The following is a 16,054-nucleotide window of genomic DNA, read 5'->3' on the forward strand; positions in this document are numbered from 1 at the left end:
TCGAGGTAATTATTCTAACTATTTGTCCTTTTAATGCATATTCATTGATCGATCCGGGCTCAAATCTCTCTTATGTGACACCATATTTTGCTCTCGATTTTGGTATGGAACCTAAACAGCTGCGTGAACCCTTTTATGTGGATACTCCTGCTGGTGTCCCTGTTGTTTCCTCTAGAGTTTATAGAAATTTTGTGGTTGTAGTTAAGGGTCGTGAAACTACAACTGACTTATTTGAGCTATAGATGATAGATTTTGACGTAATTATGGGGATGGATTGGTTAGATGCTTGTTATGCTAATGTGGACTGTCATTATAAGTTAGTTCGATTTGCTTTCCCTGACGAACCGGTTATTGTGTGGAAGGGAGAAATTGCTAAGCATAGGGGTAGGTTTATCTCATATCTTAAGGCTAGTAAAATGATTTCGAAAGGATGTATTTATCATCTAGTTGCTGTCAATGATACTCAAGCCGTAGTGCCAGAGTTTAAATCTGTCCTTATAGTTAATGAGTTTCCCTAAGATCTTCCGGGTATCCCTCCTGATAGAGTTATTGATTTTGGGATAGATGTTCTTCTCGAAACTTAACCAATCTCCCGAAACTCAACTAATCTCCATCCCACCTTATTATATGGCTTCGGCAGAGCTAAGAGAATTGAAAGATCAATTGAAAGACTTGTTGGATAAGGGGTTTATTCGACCAAGTACCTCGCCATGGGGTGCTCCGGTCTTATTTGTTAGAAAGAAGGATGGTTCGCTCAGAATGTGTGTTGATTACAGTCAGCTAAATAAGGTGACTATCAAGAATAAATATCCTTTGCCTAGGATCCTTTGCCTAGGATAGATGACTTGTTCGACAAACTTAAGGGTGCTAAGTTCTTTTCTAAGATCGACTTGCGATCTGGGTACCACCAGCTAAAAATAAAGGAGGGAGATATTCCGAAAACAGCGTTCCATACTCGGTATGGACATTTTGAACTTCTGGTGATGTCTTTCGGTTTACCTAATGCTCCTGCTGCCTTTATGGACCTAATGAACCGTGTGTTCAAGCCTTTTCCATTTATCAATTATCAATGACTTTTTTGTGCACTAAAAAGAGATTAAATAAATATCTTCAATTTTGTCATGGCTACATAGCTTAAATTTACTAAGTTTATCGTTCACTTTTACTTGTCACATTTCGTTCTCGTGAGTCAAACTATATGGACTTTGACTAATATTTTAAGATGTATTTTATTATCATATTAATATGAGAAGAATTACAACTTACAATATTTTTCGTCTAGTTTTCAAATATATTAAATTAATCAAATTTGATTTTAGTTTCGAAGATTAGTCAAATTGACTCTTAAGAAATAAAATGTGATAAGTAAAAGTGAACGGAGGGAGTACAATCTTGGAGCAATCTAGTCCAAAGGAGTTGGAGGAAGAAAATGCCACAAAAGAAAAACAAAAAGGGGAAGTTTGTTATGTTGGAAATAGATTAGGGGTTAAGAGTGTCAATTCACCAAAACAAAATCAAAATGCAGCAGCTGGTGGTACTCCTCTTTATGCACATCGTACCACAGTAAACAAGGAATGAGAAGAAATTCAAGAACGTAGTCCGCCCATCATCTTTGAACGAACATTTTGTCACTGTAGCAGTTAATAGGGGAAAAAAGGGCCGCTCCAAGAAGCAGCAAACAAAGGAAAACAACCCATCAACATCAGAAGAAAAAGGTTAATATTAATACCATTTTCAAAGTGGAAAATTCTCACTTTCATGATGATTACAATATATTGAACTATGTTTAGTTTCTCGATTATCTGGGAATTTGTAATTTGAATAGCTGTGACAACTATTTGTGATTGTATATGTGTTGGGTTCTTCTAGATGGTCGCAAATTTTGTGACCATTCTTTAACTTGTTTGAAAGTTAATTACTTGATTAATTGGTGAGAAGTTGACCCCTTTTATTGATTATTGACAATTTGGGTGTGCATGGGGGATTTTGATGGATTTCAGCTAATATGATCAGCGTGGTACTTTAAATTTTGTGATATTATGAGTTTCTTGAAGGTGATTGGAATGTTTAACTGCTTGATATGTGAAAATTTTGACCCTTTTCTTGATTACTTGTGTTTGGTTGAGCATGAGGGCTTTATGCACATCAGCTAATTGTGACTTTTCCTTTTTCTGGAGTTCCAGAAGTAGCTTTTAAAGTTTGAAATTTGAACATTCAGCTTCTTAAACGGGGTATGGAGATCACGGTTATGTTGGATGTTTGAGTTAATTTTTGTATGTGCTGGTTTCCTTGTTGGCAAGATCTTTAAGTAATGGATAGTCCAGGTACAATTGTAGGTGGAAATTTCTAGCATGCCATTTAGCTCAGGAGTTAAATTGTAGGTGCTTTTGATTTATCTAAATACTTAGTAATGAGATTTGAGCTCTTACCAATTAGAAAATTGATGAACTTTGTTGGTTGGTGTTGTTCAATTGCTTATCCAAAAAATTATCCCAAAAAAGAGAGAAAAATGTTATCTAAAATATTAGCTGTTCAGTAAAACAGATCCAATCTGAAATTTAGCTGAGACCCTAGTTTAATAACATATTCACTTTGAATCTAGTTTGGTTCCTTCTTTTGTAAAACAGAGTGGTAAAATTGCGGTAGTTGAACTTGTAGTCTAGTTAAAAAAGCAACCTTTGGTAAATTTTTATTATCTTTCTTGGGGTGGGTTGTTTTAGCAGTTTCAGTTAGATGTGATTCTTACACATGAGACCAATGCCAGATATAACTGCTAATTGTCAATTGTGCACTACACATCATTGATTTACTAGGAAGTGTGGACCCCGAGTTTTAGGTTTTGTTATCAGTTGTGTTCGAGCTTGCCAGCGACATATTTTGGAACAAGTGGCTAACACTAACCTAAGATTTACCCTTTCAGTTTTCAGATACAAATACTAACGTCAGCTATATGGGGCCCTCACTCTACTGTAATGGGACACTACTTCTTAATACTGTGCCTTTTAACGGAGTACAGATTTATAATTTTAGAAGAATGATGTAGTCTTGTGTAATGAATGAGAACTATGACAAAATAGAACCTCTCAGTTCCTTTTATCTTTGAAGTCAATCAGCCATAAATGGAAAAAGGAAGAGGAACTGACCTTCATTATTGATCAAACAAATTTTTAGTCAAGGTTATCGATTTAAACAGTAGTACTCTGATTTATGTTCTTTTCTTGTATTCTTCCTATTTTAATACTTTCATAATTTTTAGTGTGATGTTGAGCAGCTTGAATTATATCTTTTCTGATGTTGGTATCTCTAAAGTGGTTATATTATTTACCTTATATTGGGTAGTTTGTCATGTTTTTTATTGGTAGAAAGAAGGGGTCATCTGGTAGGGTGTATATGAATAGTACTGAATAGGGTGTATCAGTAATGCTGGGATTAATTATGCTGGCATTATGTTTTATTGACTGTTTGGTTTATTGTATTAAATGAATAGGGTGTATTAGAATAGGAATGGTATTGAATAGGGTGTATTAGAATAGGAATAGAACTGATATTGTTAATGTCATGGTTTACTTATTTACTATGTATAAGAATATAGGGCATATAACTAATACATGTATTATTTATACGTAGGTTGAAAAAACTACCAAACAAGTGATTAAATAATACCGAAAGCTAATATCAGATTACCAATATTATTTTCTCATATACCTCCTACCAAACGACCCCTTAATGTAATAAACAGATAAAAAAGATGCAACATCTCCTATTTTTATAATTTCACCTCGATTTTCAAACACTACTTTGGTGTTCATGATGGTACCTTATATTTCGTGATTGAATACTGTCTAGGACAAAATTAATCTGACATAGCTTTTTTAGTTTCACCAGATTACTTGGAGAGGACCTTTTTGGTTGGTATCATTGCTCAGCTGAGCTAGCAATGGCTAATGATGATGATTTCACGTTTTGTCAGGTAAGTGCCATGCCTTGTAATGAAGGACATATGAGGCGTTCATGCTTGAAAATCAGGTCGTATACCTTTTTAAATTTCTGTTTTATCTGTTGAACCTGACAGATCAATTCGCCTGTTTAGGTTGGTGAACCTGATAATCAAGATTATGTGGATGCAAAGAAATTTGCTCAAGATATTAGTAAAATTAGAATAAAAGATGAGCCCTCAAATGATGCTGGTTCTGGTCAAAGTAATGGTGCACCAGTGGAAGGTAAATTGGGCAGTGATGCTACCACAAAGAAGCAGGAAACAGTTGGTTCTTTGTCTTTCACTGTTATAGACACATCTCCAGGCAAGCAAGTGAGCGGAATATCTGGTCAAGTGGCATCAAGAGACGGTGGATCTTCTGTCCCAACTTCTCAGAAACAGATAAAGCCTGCTAGGAAGCCTGCAGCTCGAGCCAAGGTTCCCTTTGAGAAGGGTTATAGCCAGATGGACTGGCTTAAGCTTACAAGAACACATCCTGACCTTGCAGGTACAAATCTCTTGGTGTAAATCTTCCACTCTTTAGTGTGAAATTTGTCATTCTTTCAATCATATTGATAAGGATAGAAAAGAAACAGGGTGTAAATGCATTTCTAAGTGCGCCTTTTTGGCTTTTTTCTGCAAGCTTTATGCAGGTTATAGTCCATAGACGTATAAGTATAGTACTTCGTACGTGGAATGCTTTCTAGAATAACAGAGAAGTATTATTGGCTTGCATTATTCTATATCAGTTATAACAACACAATTTTTGTTGCTATGGCTAGACACTTTTGTACTTTCTTTTGTTAATTAAAGTAGTTAATACATCAACTAAACTTGACACATTAAATCTATTAGGTAACACAAGGTAAGGTGTGGATATGTATGTTTCTGGTCTAATACTGGATAGGCTCTGACCCAAGTAGCATGGGGCACGTGGAATCCCGTGTGAATCAGCAAGGACCACCTTGCAAGGGTAAATACTCCTGGGTGACCGAGAGCGAAGTAGTACCTTGTGTCCTTTCTTAGCGTGAATGGTATCAGAGCCCAAAAATCCTGTCCAATAATGGGCCGGAAAACTCTTTTGATGCACCCCGTCCTTGTTAGGCCTATTTACCAGGCTTCGCATGTAATCTTGCGTAACTTTTGAAAGGAAGGATTTGAACTCCGAATCTGATACCAGGGTTGGTTAGGAATCTTACAGGACATTTTAGGCAATACCAAACCTTTGGTGTAAGAGGCTTTTTATAACGAAAGAACTACTTGAGAAGATCATGCGATATCAATCAATCAATTTACTCTATTATGCCTCTATTTTAGCTAGTTGCACAAACTATATGAATACTCTAAACCCATGCTACTTTATTTTGGGCCCATGTCATTCCAATGCTAATTAGTTTGTCTTTTAGGGTAAAATTAAGGGTCCTCTAAACAGAGGTTCTCTAAAAAGTCACGTGATATGAAAATTGTATTTCATGTACAAACTCTAAACAAGTTCCTACCCTACAGTGTGTAGGATGAGGTTCCATGATGCATGATATTATAAAAGGTAATACGTGTTACTGTTTTATTACAAGTAAAGTTGAGCCTGTATCATTTGAGTGTCGAAGCCTTAAATCTAAAACATTCTTTAGTGAGAAATGGGAAGTAGCTATTGCTCCAGAACATGGAATTGTAAAGCTCGGTATATTGCAGCTTACTCGGCAGTTAACTTTCATTTTATATATCCTTGGAATCAATCTTCAGATGCCTTGAGTGCATTGAACCAAGATTAAAAGTTCATTGTATTCACAACTATGGCTGGTCTACCATACGACTAAAAATTTCTCTCCCATAAGATAAGTAGAGTAAACAAATGAAGAGATCATGCAAATCCTTGTATTCCAGTAAGTTTGTATCCTACGTAATATGAATTGGGAAAACTTCTTTATAACCTAAATCCTTATTTTAAGTAAGTTCTCATAATTGTCAGTCACTTGGTTGGCTTCCTCCTGTGGAACTTCTCTTTCTTGTGCTTCTTATTCCGGTCTTCATGTATATATTGTTCAGGATTGAAAGGACAGTCCAATAGGAGACTTATATCAATAAATGAAGTTAAGCAACACCAAAATGCAGATGCAATGTGGACTGTTCTTAAAGGCCATGTCTACAATATAACACCATACATGAAGTTTCACCCAGGAGGTACGGATCAAATCTTGCTTTGCTCTATCTCATTAATCAGTTATGGAAATCATTTCGCGTCCCATCTTTCGGCATGGCTTTCTACTATACCTTGTTGTACCAGATGTTGTGAAAGATGCATTCCAATCTCAATAGTTTGTTTCTCCACAATATACTTGGTGTTGGTTAAGAGTGAGAGTTTGCCAGCTTGTGAACTCAGTAACATACAGTTAAGAGTGTGAGTTTGCATGCTGATTCTTTTTTGCATCATGAAGGAATATACATGAAAGATATGACTATAATTGTACACCTGTGATATCAACAGTAGTAGTACTTGCTACATGGAGGTTTCCATTTTGGGTTTCTCCTACTGACGCCTTTCTTGAAGTATAGTTCAACTTATCATAAACCCCTTTATATCATCTTGATTTGGCTTGAAGGTAATCTGATGCGATGACCTTAGCCCATGTACACGTATAGTCTTTCACATCAATTTTCTATTGCGATTGTAGTTTTTTAGTTTTCACTTCAAAGATATGTACCTTTTACCTTGAGAATAAAGTGCCGTGGCAAGAAGATGGTTAGATTAGTTAATGTGAATATGTAAAAACAAACGTACTTGTTACAATTTGACTCTTAACCGCAAGTGTTTGGAAAATATTTGTTTGAAGTTCGAAAAATATATCAAGGGGAGGGTTTTTGAAGATATGATCTTTGGTCCATGTATATCTTTGATCAAGCTCTGGTCCATGTAAATCATCATGCGAGACTTGACCGTGAGGGTGGCTTCTTCTCATTCCCTGCCTTTATGAAAGAGGATACGGAAGAGATGGGATGGTGGAGGGTGGCATGAGGTTTATGGACCTAATTCATAAGCTAAATGTTGCTCTTAGTAAGCAGTAAAAGATAGAATCGCCACATTAGATGTATGTTGTGTTAAAGGCAGACCTAGGAAACCAGCATATTTACTTCATCTGAAAAAGTATACATCCTCTGGCACCTTCCTCACCCAATTGTGTTTAGCTTATGGTTTGCCTTGGGAATCCCTTCTGTAAACATTATCAGAGAACCACTGGGATAATTATTTCTGACCTAATTGTTTCCTGATTTCCATATATCCTCATTCCGGAAGGCATTGTCTGTTAAAGCATTTGCTTTTTCTTTGGGAATTATCAGGGGCTGGGGACAGATTGTAGTGAGCCTCTTAAATAGCATTCCTTCTAAAGCCTGGAAATTAGACTTCTTAGTAGCTGGCATCCTCATGATTCTTTACAGTTCAACTTCGGTTTATGTATAGCAAAAAAGGCGTGTGTATGGATTTGGTGATATACGAGACTGCTAGTAAAGGTTCCAGAATGGTTAAGAACTTGAAATTCTAAGTCAATAGTTACTGTTATATGTGACATGACAGTGGTTTTGATTTCATTTAATGTTTTGACCTATTTGTTCAAGTGATAAGTTGTTAACTGATAAACTATCATGGTATTTCTAAAAGATGGAAAAATTCTGATTATAAAGTAGCTGTTGCTGAAGTTGCACAACTGTGAAATCAATTGATGTGACAATTTCACTTTCAAAATTGTAATGTTGCTTTGAACAGAAGCATACATAAGAAGTTCCTTATTCCTTTCCCGTGTTCCACCTCTTGTAATTTTCTTGTATTCTAAGATACTTGTCTATTCTCTGCGCTGTTGTTTTAATCTCTTGCATCAGAATTTCTGCGTGTTTTTGTTATCCGACTTGTCATGCATTCAGTAGATCACTTTAGCTATAACGAAGGGAAAAAATTTAATTTGGTATTTAGTTATGAATGTTATTTTGACTAGCTTGCGTACCTTCTCTTTTTCAGGTGTTGACATGCTGATGAAGGCCGTAGGAAAAGATTGCACGGCACTGTTTAGTATCCTCAACTAGCTATTGCTTTTTTCGTAGTTGATAAAACTCATATAACCGTACTAGATTCAACTAAAATTTAACAGGATCTATATATCGAATCTGTTCACGATTACTAGTTCTTTGGATTGGCTATACATGAAAAGTGGATCCTCTTTTGCCATTGCTGATGGAGCTCCTTATCCATCAGCGAACTGACGTCAGGCTTTATGAGTACTCCCACCGTCCCAATTTAAGTGTCTTACTTTATTTTTTTAATCTGTACCAAAAAGAGTGCCTCTTTCTCTATTTAATAAGTTGACAATTCAAACATCCTACATGGCAAATTTATAACCACAAGATTCAAAAGTTTCCTTATTTCTTAAACTCCGTGCCTAGTCAAACTAAAACACTTAAATTGGGACGGAGGGAGTACCATTTATGCGTTATTCCCCTCTACACAAATCCTTTCGTACCATAGGGAGGGGGAGGGGGAGAGAGAGAGAGAGAGGAGGAATAACAACCTGGAGATTCCACTTGTGAATCATAGTTACAAGTAGTGGTGGATTCAGGATTTTCATTCAGGGTGTTCGGAAAAAACAAGAAGCTCAATATACATAGTAATTTTTTGCTAAGGGTGTTCAAAAGTTAATATATGCACATAAACACAGAAAATTTACTCTATATAGACACTATAATTTTTTGCCGAGGGTGTTCGGGTGAACATCCTCGACAACACATAGATCCGCCCCTGGTTACAAGACTTGGTATGATCCCATGTGCTCCAACTTTAGTTGGCATGATTAACTTGGTGACCTGTGCCTTGTGGGTTGGATAGACTGCCTGGGATTAGTCGAATTGCTCGGAAAAAGTGATTAACAATTGTCATAGGATGATATTTGCCCTAAAATTATGAGCCAAGATCAAAGGCTGTACGGATATATTTATGGCAAAGCAAAGAACTTTCTAGCGTTAAGAGTTTGCCAAATTAGTATTCCTTGCTTAGAATTTGAACTTTCCTTTGTTTCATCAATTTTGCAATCCCTAACAGTTGGTTCAGACAAATACCATGCCTGGGTTAATGCTGAATTTATGTTGGAGAAATGTCTTGTGGGCATTTTGGATGACAGCAAATGAAGAATCCTTGTTTCATTGGTCCGGGAAACAACTGTATCAGATGAACATTGTCACTACAAGAAGATTGAACTTAAATAAATCAAATTTTCTCTGTATTAGCACCAGGAGTTCTCCTGTTCATTGTCCTGAAATTGATTTCAATTTAGTGTTGCGCTTACTTTGTTGCAACAACTGTTTTGGTATTGTAAATTGAGGCTATTCACTCGAGATATTTAGATCATTACCAGAAAGACATAATTTAAAAATTCATGGAAATATGTGTGAGGTTCTTCCAAAAAGAATCAATATACTGAACTTTCCATTAAATTTATCATCAACACCTTTTTTTTTTATTATATGTAATGGTCCAGTAATACAGAAGTTTCACGGTCAACGACACTTAAGAACATTCACTCAAAAAGAATCGGGCTCAATTTTTCAGTAAGAATGGAAATGAAATATGAATTAAAAAACATCTCAAACTTTTTGCAGAAACAGAATAAGAAATGGCTGCAGTTATCAGTACTGAGGCTTAAAACATTCACTAGGAAACTGTCCGTTGAAGCGCTTAGCGTCTTTGCAGTAGTCATAAATCATGTAATTATTCCTGATCCAGGCCATCTGACCTTGTTTATCATAGCTGAGTTGACTGTATTGAGGAGAGGTATACCAGTTGTTTACTGACGCAACAGCGCATTGAGTGATGCTAACGGGTCCATTCCAGAAGCAAGCCCTTGGCCTAAAATTGCGGTATTTAGCAACGAATGGAGCACTGTTCCAGTCAATCTTATCGAGGCCACCTCTAGTTGCCCAATTATCTGCATTCCAAAGGCTAGAGTAAACTCCCATTCCTTGTGCATTTGGATAGCCAATTCCCTGGCTCTGATAGTTCCTGAACACTCTGATTGGTATGTCATCGACGTACCATCTGACATATAATGGTTAAACAATGAGTTGAAGAAATAATCAAGTAAATACTTTTATATGGTATCTAAGCAGGCAGAGGTCTTGAGTTCCATTATAGAGGAACAAAATTGAACAACTTACACAACTGCAGTGGGATTCCAGTGAATGGTGTAGTTATGGTAATCTGCAGATGGATCAAACCATGGATAGAATTGCTGTTCCCTGTTTCCTATGCCTTGCGTGAAAATGTTAGTGTGGATAATATAGGGCTGCCCTGATACATTCCCTAAAAACTCAAAGTCAATCTCGTCGTGCTTGTCACCAGTGGAAGATAGCTGTGGAATCAATAAACAGAAATCACATTGTTTTTCTCTAGTACATAGTTGTACCATTCACGATTTACTAACCATTTGTTTTAATAAGTGAGAGCGCAAGGAGATTGGTTATTTGTACACTACTTACATAGTATGCTGTGACAGTTCCGGCAGAGTTACCAGGTACCAATTTGATCAGTGCTTCTATGCTTCCGAATAGAAATGTTCCTTTTGATTGCACACCAGAACCTGAAAAAATGGAATCAATAGCACAAGTTGAAAAGCTGTAGTGGATGGAAGGAGATCTTGATCTTGCAATCTTTATCTAGAAATTAGAGATAGTCCTTCAGTTGCGAAATCATATAGTATATATTTTTGCTTGCATAACATAGTGATCAAGAAAGCTTGAAAGATCAACATGTTTATATATGAGAAATGAAAATGAGACTTTGTGGTCCGAGTAGCAGGAACGGGGTGAAATAGTGGAGGCTTGTGCAAGCTTGCTCGGCTCGAACACTACCGTTATAAATAAAAAAAGAAGACATGTTTATATATGAGAACGGAAAATGAAGACTTGCCTGAGGATTTATCAAGGACGAGCTGCAGATCATCGCCATTCATCCAAGAGTGATGAGCACCCCAGTTAATGTACATGTGGTCTGAGAACATACCATTGGCCACAACCAAATGAAATGCAATAGATGAGATAAACAAAGCCAAGGAAAGAACTTGAGAACTTGCCATTTTGAATATGGAAGTTCCCTTGTTTCTTTAGTCTAAAACTGGAAATTGTGTGTTTTTGTTCTTGGGATGTGACACGTTATATAGGTCCTAATGAAACAATGTCTTGCTGAAAACAGTACCTTTGAGCATGTAGAGTATCAGACTGAGTCTTTAATTCGATATTGTTAGGTAAAAATTTGTATAAGACACAAATACATGTATGTAGTGAATAGACAGCTAATAGTCTTTGGTTTGGCAAATTATGTTGATCTCAAAGTCAACTTAGAAACAAAAGAAATACATACTCAAAAACATAACGAAACAGAAGAAGCAACCACAGTATGCATGTAGTCTCAGACTGAGTCTATAATTCGATTCTGTTAGGTACAAATTTGCAAACCAATGTGGATTCATGTACGGTATTTGGTTTCTCAACAACCATGGCAAAAGGAAGGGGGGTAGGAACATATATTAAAAGATAAATAAATAAATATTCATTGGTTAAAAGATTGCCTAGTCTCGCAAGCAAAGTTTGGTCTAGTGGTTAATAACATGGAGAACTATAGAATTTGGGTTCAATTCTCAAAGTAGGCCGTGAAAAACACTTGCCAGAGTTTCTGGTACTTGTCCTGGTGGAGGTAGATCGATTGGTCAAGATGCATGCAAGTTGGTTCGGACACAATCATCATAAGAAAAGAAAGAAAAAAAAAAGAAAAAAAAGATTGCCTCGTCCAAGAATATATACCCACTAAAATTCAAGGAAAATTGTAGCGAAGAACTATGCATCGAAGGGATACTACCATCAGCTAGTTGGGATTCGCTCCATCGATCTTTTATATTCATGCTCAATATTCAGTGGATTCTCATAGTTACACTATTTTTACATTGACCATCAATCAATTACTACCTTCTTTTCTTGATCCGATCGAGTCTGGTATATTTCACACGCTAATTGAATTATGTCCAAAAAAACAATACAACTAGATTTGAGATTCGAAATTTAAAATTAAAGAAATTCTTAGTAGCTAGCTAGATTAGTGGAATTAGTTAATTCGAATACAAAATGATTATTCTAGAAGAGTGTTAACTTACATCGAAAGAGAATATTTAAGGTAAATTGTTGAAAGAATATGGAAGCCAGAGGTTAATGATTTAATAAATGACGTGCTTAAGACTTTTTTTTGAGTTGGGGATGGCCGGCTATGAAGTCAAAGTTATGAACTCAATAGTACTTGAGAAAACGTTGTGATAAAATAAAAAGTATAAGGTTATTTTCCTTTCATTTTTCTAAAAAAGGTTTTTTGTCTAAATAAGTAAAACCAGATATCTTTCCCTGTAAAATATGGAAGAAAATTTAGGTTTTCTTTCAAACAAACCTTCAGTGTTTATTTCATTTTGTTTGTTAAGCAAAGTTTCTTGAATGTATTGAGAAGCTACAGCTGCACCTTGCATTTGATTTTGGAGTTGCTAAATAAAACCAGAGTTTTCTTTTTAATAATATCGTTGAACTTGGAATGTGAAAAGTCATCATTTAATTTCATATGAATAAAATGAATATTAATAGTTTAAAGTCAACAACTCCTTCCTCCAAGAAAAGAAAAAAGATTGGAATTTCACAAGGGGAGTATTACACTCTGTTTGGATGGTTTTTATCAATTATATTGTATTGTTAGTTTAAATACAATGGTCGTTTTCATTGTTACTTGATTTTTGTTTCTCGTATTGTTAAATTCATCGTTACTTAATGACGAAAAGTCTCATTTTGTATAACGACCGATTTAGTGTGATCGCGTCGTTACCTTATCATCCCCCCCCCCCCCTCTTCATTTTGTTTTTTCTAATAAGCATATTCTATCCTTTATTCTACCCTTTTATAGTAGCTCTACCTCGTAATATACTTTTCTTATAGGTTTATCTTTCAAATTGTCGATGTATGATATTATGTAATGACGAAAAATGATACAATCTATCCAAATGTTATATTCATCAAAACAACATAGTAGAAAATAATACAATACAATATGCGATAACATTATGAAACTGTAGGTAACAATCAACCAAACAGAGTTAAGTGTTTGCCCTGATTTTGTTATCATATTTAAATTTTCTTTTTGAAGGAAGAACAAAATAGTCATCATAATTGATCTTTACTTTTATATATATATATATATATATATAACTATATATGGGTTTACACCCATGCTTCGTCGTCCGTTAACATTAAAAAAAAGTGGTCCCCATATTAAACACCAACCAATATTAAAAAAAAAAAAAAAACACCAACCAATATTAAAAAAAAAAAAAAAAAAAAGTGGAACCCACCATCTCCAAACTCACGGAAAAAAAAAGTGGACCCTATATTAACAAAATCAAGCAATATAAAAAAAAATGAATCCCATATTAAAAAAAAAACAAAAGGGTTATGGTCGTCCGTTAAGGCTTCGTCGATTACATTAAAAAAAGAAAAAAGTATGGTCCCCATATTAAACACCAACCAATATTAAAAAAAAAAAAAAAAAAAAAAAGAAGAAGTAAAAAAAGTGGAACCACCATCTCCAAACTTACAAAAAATAAAAAAAAGTAGACCCCATATTAACAAAATCAAGCAATACAAAAAAAAAGTGAATTCCATATTAAAAAAAACAAACAATGTCAACGGTTTAACCCATGCTTCGTCGTCCGTTAAGCATTAAAAAAAAAGTGTGGTCCCCATATTAAACACCAACCAATATTAAAAAAAAAAAAGTAAAAAAAGTGGAACCCACCATCTCCAAACTCACGGAAAAAAAAGTGGACCCCATATTAATAAAATCAAGCAATATAAAAAAAAAAAAAAAAAGTGAACCCCATATTAAAAAAACAAACAATAGACTTTGTATTCGTAGCAAACACTAATTTAATAAAGTTTTAAAACCAAAACAACGTTATATTAATCGTGTTTTGAACATAGTGTGTGTGTATATATATATATATATATGCATAAAAATTGTGCAAACTAATAATGTCCAAAAGAGTAAAATTTCATACTAAACAACACAGAGCAATATAAAAAAATAAAAAAACTATATAAAGCATGGGTTTAGACCCGCTTCATAAAAAAAAAAAAAAAAAAAAAAAAAAGAAGGGGGGGGATACTAAATAACACCGAGCAATATAAAAAAATAAAAAAAGGAAGAAATATATCTCCAAACTCATGGGAAAAAAAAAGGACCCCATATTAACAAAATCAAGCAATATCAAAAAAAAAAAAAAAGTGAACCTATATATTGAAAAAAAATAATGTTAAAAAAAAAAAGTGCATACTTTGTATTCGTAGCAAACACTAATATAATAAAAGTTTTAGATATTTATACAAACTACAATGTTATATTAATCGTATTTTGAACATAGTATATGTATATATATTATATGCATAAAAATAGTGCAAACTAATAATGTCAAAAAAAGTGCACCCATAAAGGGTGGGACCCCATACTAAACAACATCAAGCAATAAAAAATAAAAAAGAAGAAAAAAGTGGAACCCACCATCTCCAAACTCACGGTAAAAAAAAAGTAGACCCCATATTAACAAAATCAAGCAATATAAAAAAAATAAAAAAAAAGTGAATCACGTATTAAAAAAATAATGTCAAAAAAAAAAATTTGCAGACTTTCTATTCGTAGTAAACACTAATATAATAAAGTTTTAGATACGGAGTACAAACTACAATGTTATATTAATCATATTTTGATCATAGTATATATATATATATATATATATATATATATATATATATATATATATATATATGCATAAAAATAGTGCAAATTAATAATGTAAAAAAAAAAGTGCACCCCATATTAAAAAATCAAACAATATTCATGTAATTTTCAAAGTATCTCATTAAGTCAATAATGATGGATTCATTGCCACGTGCGTATCAATCCATTAGTGGAAGCAAATGAAATTGTTTTTCTTCAAAAGGTTAAGTAGTCAAACCATACAATTTTCTTTCTTTTTTTTATATTAGCGCGAGATCTAATCTAGTTATTAAACTCGTTGTATTTGTTATTCCGCCATGTCATTTATTTGTTATGTTTACTAAAATAAATATACTTAAAATATTTATATTTTAAAATAAGATAGAATTTAATTACTTTTTTATTTTTATTCTTACTCTAATAAATGTGAAAAGAGATTAATGTCGTAAAAAAATATATCAAATGGAGATCAAATAATGAATAAGGTAAATTAATCAAATTATAATTCTAATCGACGTTTTTTTTTTAAAAAATCATGCAAAAGACAACATGACAAGTAATGAGCTAAACCGAGAATATTTACAAAAAATAAAAAATAGTATTTCTTCGTTTAATTAGAAAATAAATTTCTACTTTATTTCGTTTTAAACATGTAAAATTAATTTAATAATTTGAATTAGAATTATCCAAATCAAAATTTGATAAAAAATAATAAGTATTTTACACCTTTAAATTAATCGAATTAAAATTGAAAGTATCAAATCGATGCTTAAATATTGCTATTGTTTTATCTCAAAGGGAGGAAAATAGTTTCCTTTTAAACAAGTCTTCTCTTTTAAAAAATATTAATAAATTTGCCGATTTTGTATTAGTAGCAAACATTAATATAATAAAGTTTTAGATACGGAGCACAAACTACAATGTTATATTAATCATGTTTTGAACATAATATATATATATATATATATATATATATATATATATATATATATATATATATATATATATATATATATATATATATATCTTTGTTGTTGATTTATCTTTTGTTTAATGATTGATTCCTTAGCTTTCACATGACCTTGCCGTTGACACCCAATTTTGTCCCGCCTTCCCTAAATATTTATTTACATTTATAGTAATTTTGACAATTTAAGAAATGATTATTTATACTTTTATAATTATTGACTTTTACTAATACTGGCATTTTATTGTCTTGTTGTAGTCATTACTGTCATTATCTG

At 33.6% G+C, this 16,054-nt stretch overlaps 2 protein-coding genes across 3 annotated transcripts; one reads left to right on the forward strand and one right to left on the reverse strand.

Moving 5' to 3' along the window:
- Positions 1-1,571: 1,571 nt before the first annotated feature.
- Positions 1,572-9,391, forward strand: LOC132063178 (cytochrome b5 domain-containing protein RLF). Of its 2 annotated transcripts, none has more exons than XM_059455633.1 (6): positions 1,572-1,715; positions 3,877-3,970; positions 4,091-4,484; positions 6,023-6,157; positions 7,986-8,036; positions 9,069-9,391. In XM_059455633.1, the coding sequence occupies exons 2-6, from the start codon at positions 3,938-3,940 to the stop codon at positions 9,143-9,145; spliced, it is 690 nt and encodes a 229-aa protein (XP_059311616.1). In that variant the 5' UTR covers positions 1,572-1,715; positions 3,877-3,937; the 3' UTR covers positions 9,146-9,391. The 2 variants fall into 2 exon arrangements, with proteins under 2 accessions (XP_059311616.1, XP_059311615.1); XM_059455632.1 differs by having other exon boundaries at positions 3,886-3,970.
- Positions 9,392-9,533: 142 nt separating this feature from the next.
- Positions 9,534-11,177, reverse strand: LOC132063177 (probable xyloglucan endotransglucosylase/hydrolase protein 26). The gene is made up of 4 exons (XM_059455631.1): positions 10,923-11,177; positions 10,493-10,593; positions 10,172-10,365; positions 9,534-10,052 (listed from the first exon to the last, which is right to left on the reverse strand). Exons 1-4 carry the CDS (start codon positions 11,086-11,088, stop codon positions 9,644-9,646), a joined length of 870 nt encoding a protein of 289 aa, XP_059311614.1. The 5' UTR covers positions 11,089-11,177; the 3' UTR covers positions 9,534-9,643.
- Between the last annotated feature and the right edge of the window lie 4,877 nt (positions 11,178-16,054).

Source organism: Lycium ferocissimum, chromosome 7 (assembly GCF_029784015.1).
Source record: "Lycium ferocissimum isolate CSIRO_LF1 chromosome 7, AGI_CSIRO_Lferr_CH_V1, whole genome shotgun sequence".
Lineage (NCBI taxonomy): Eukaryota > Viridiplantae > Streptophyta > Magnoliopsida > Solanales > Solanaceae > Lycium > Lycium ferocissimum.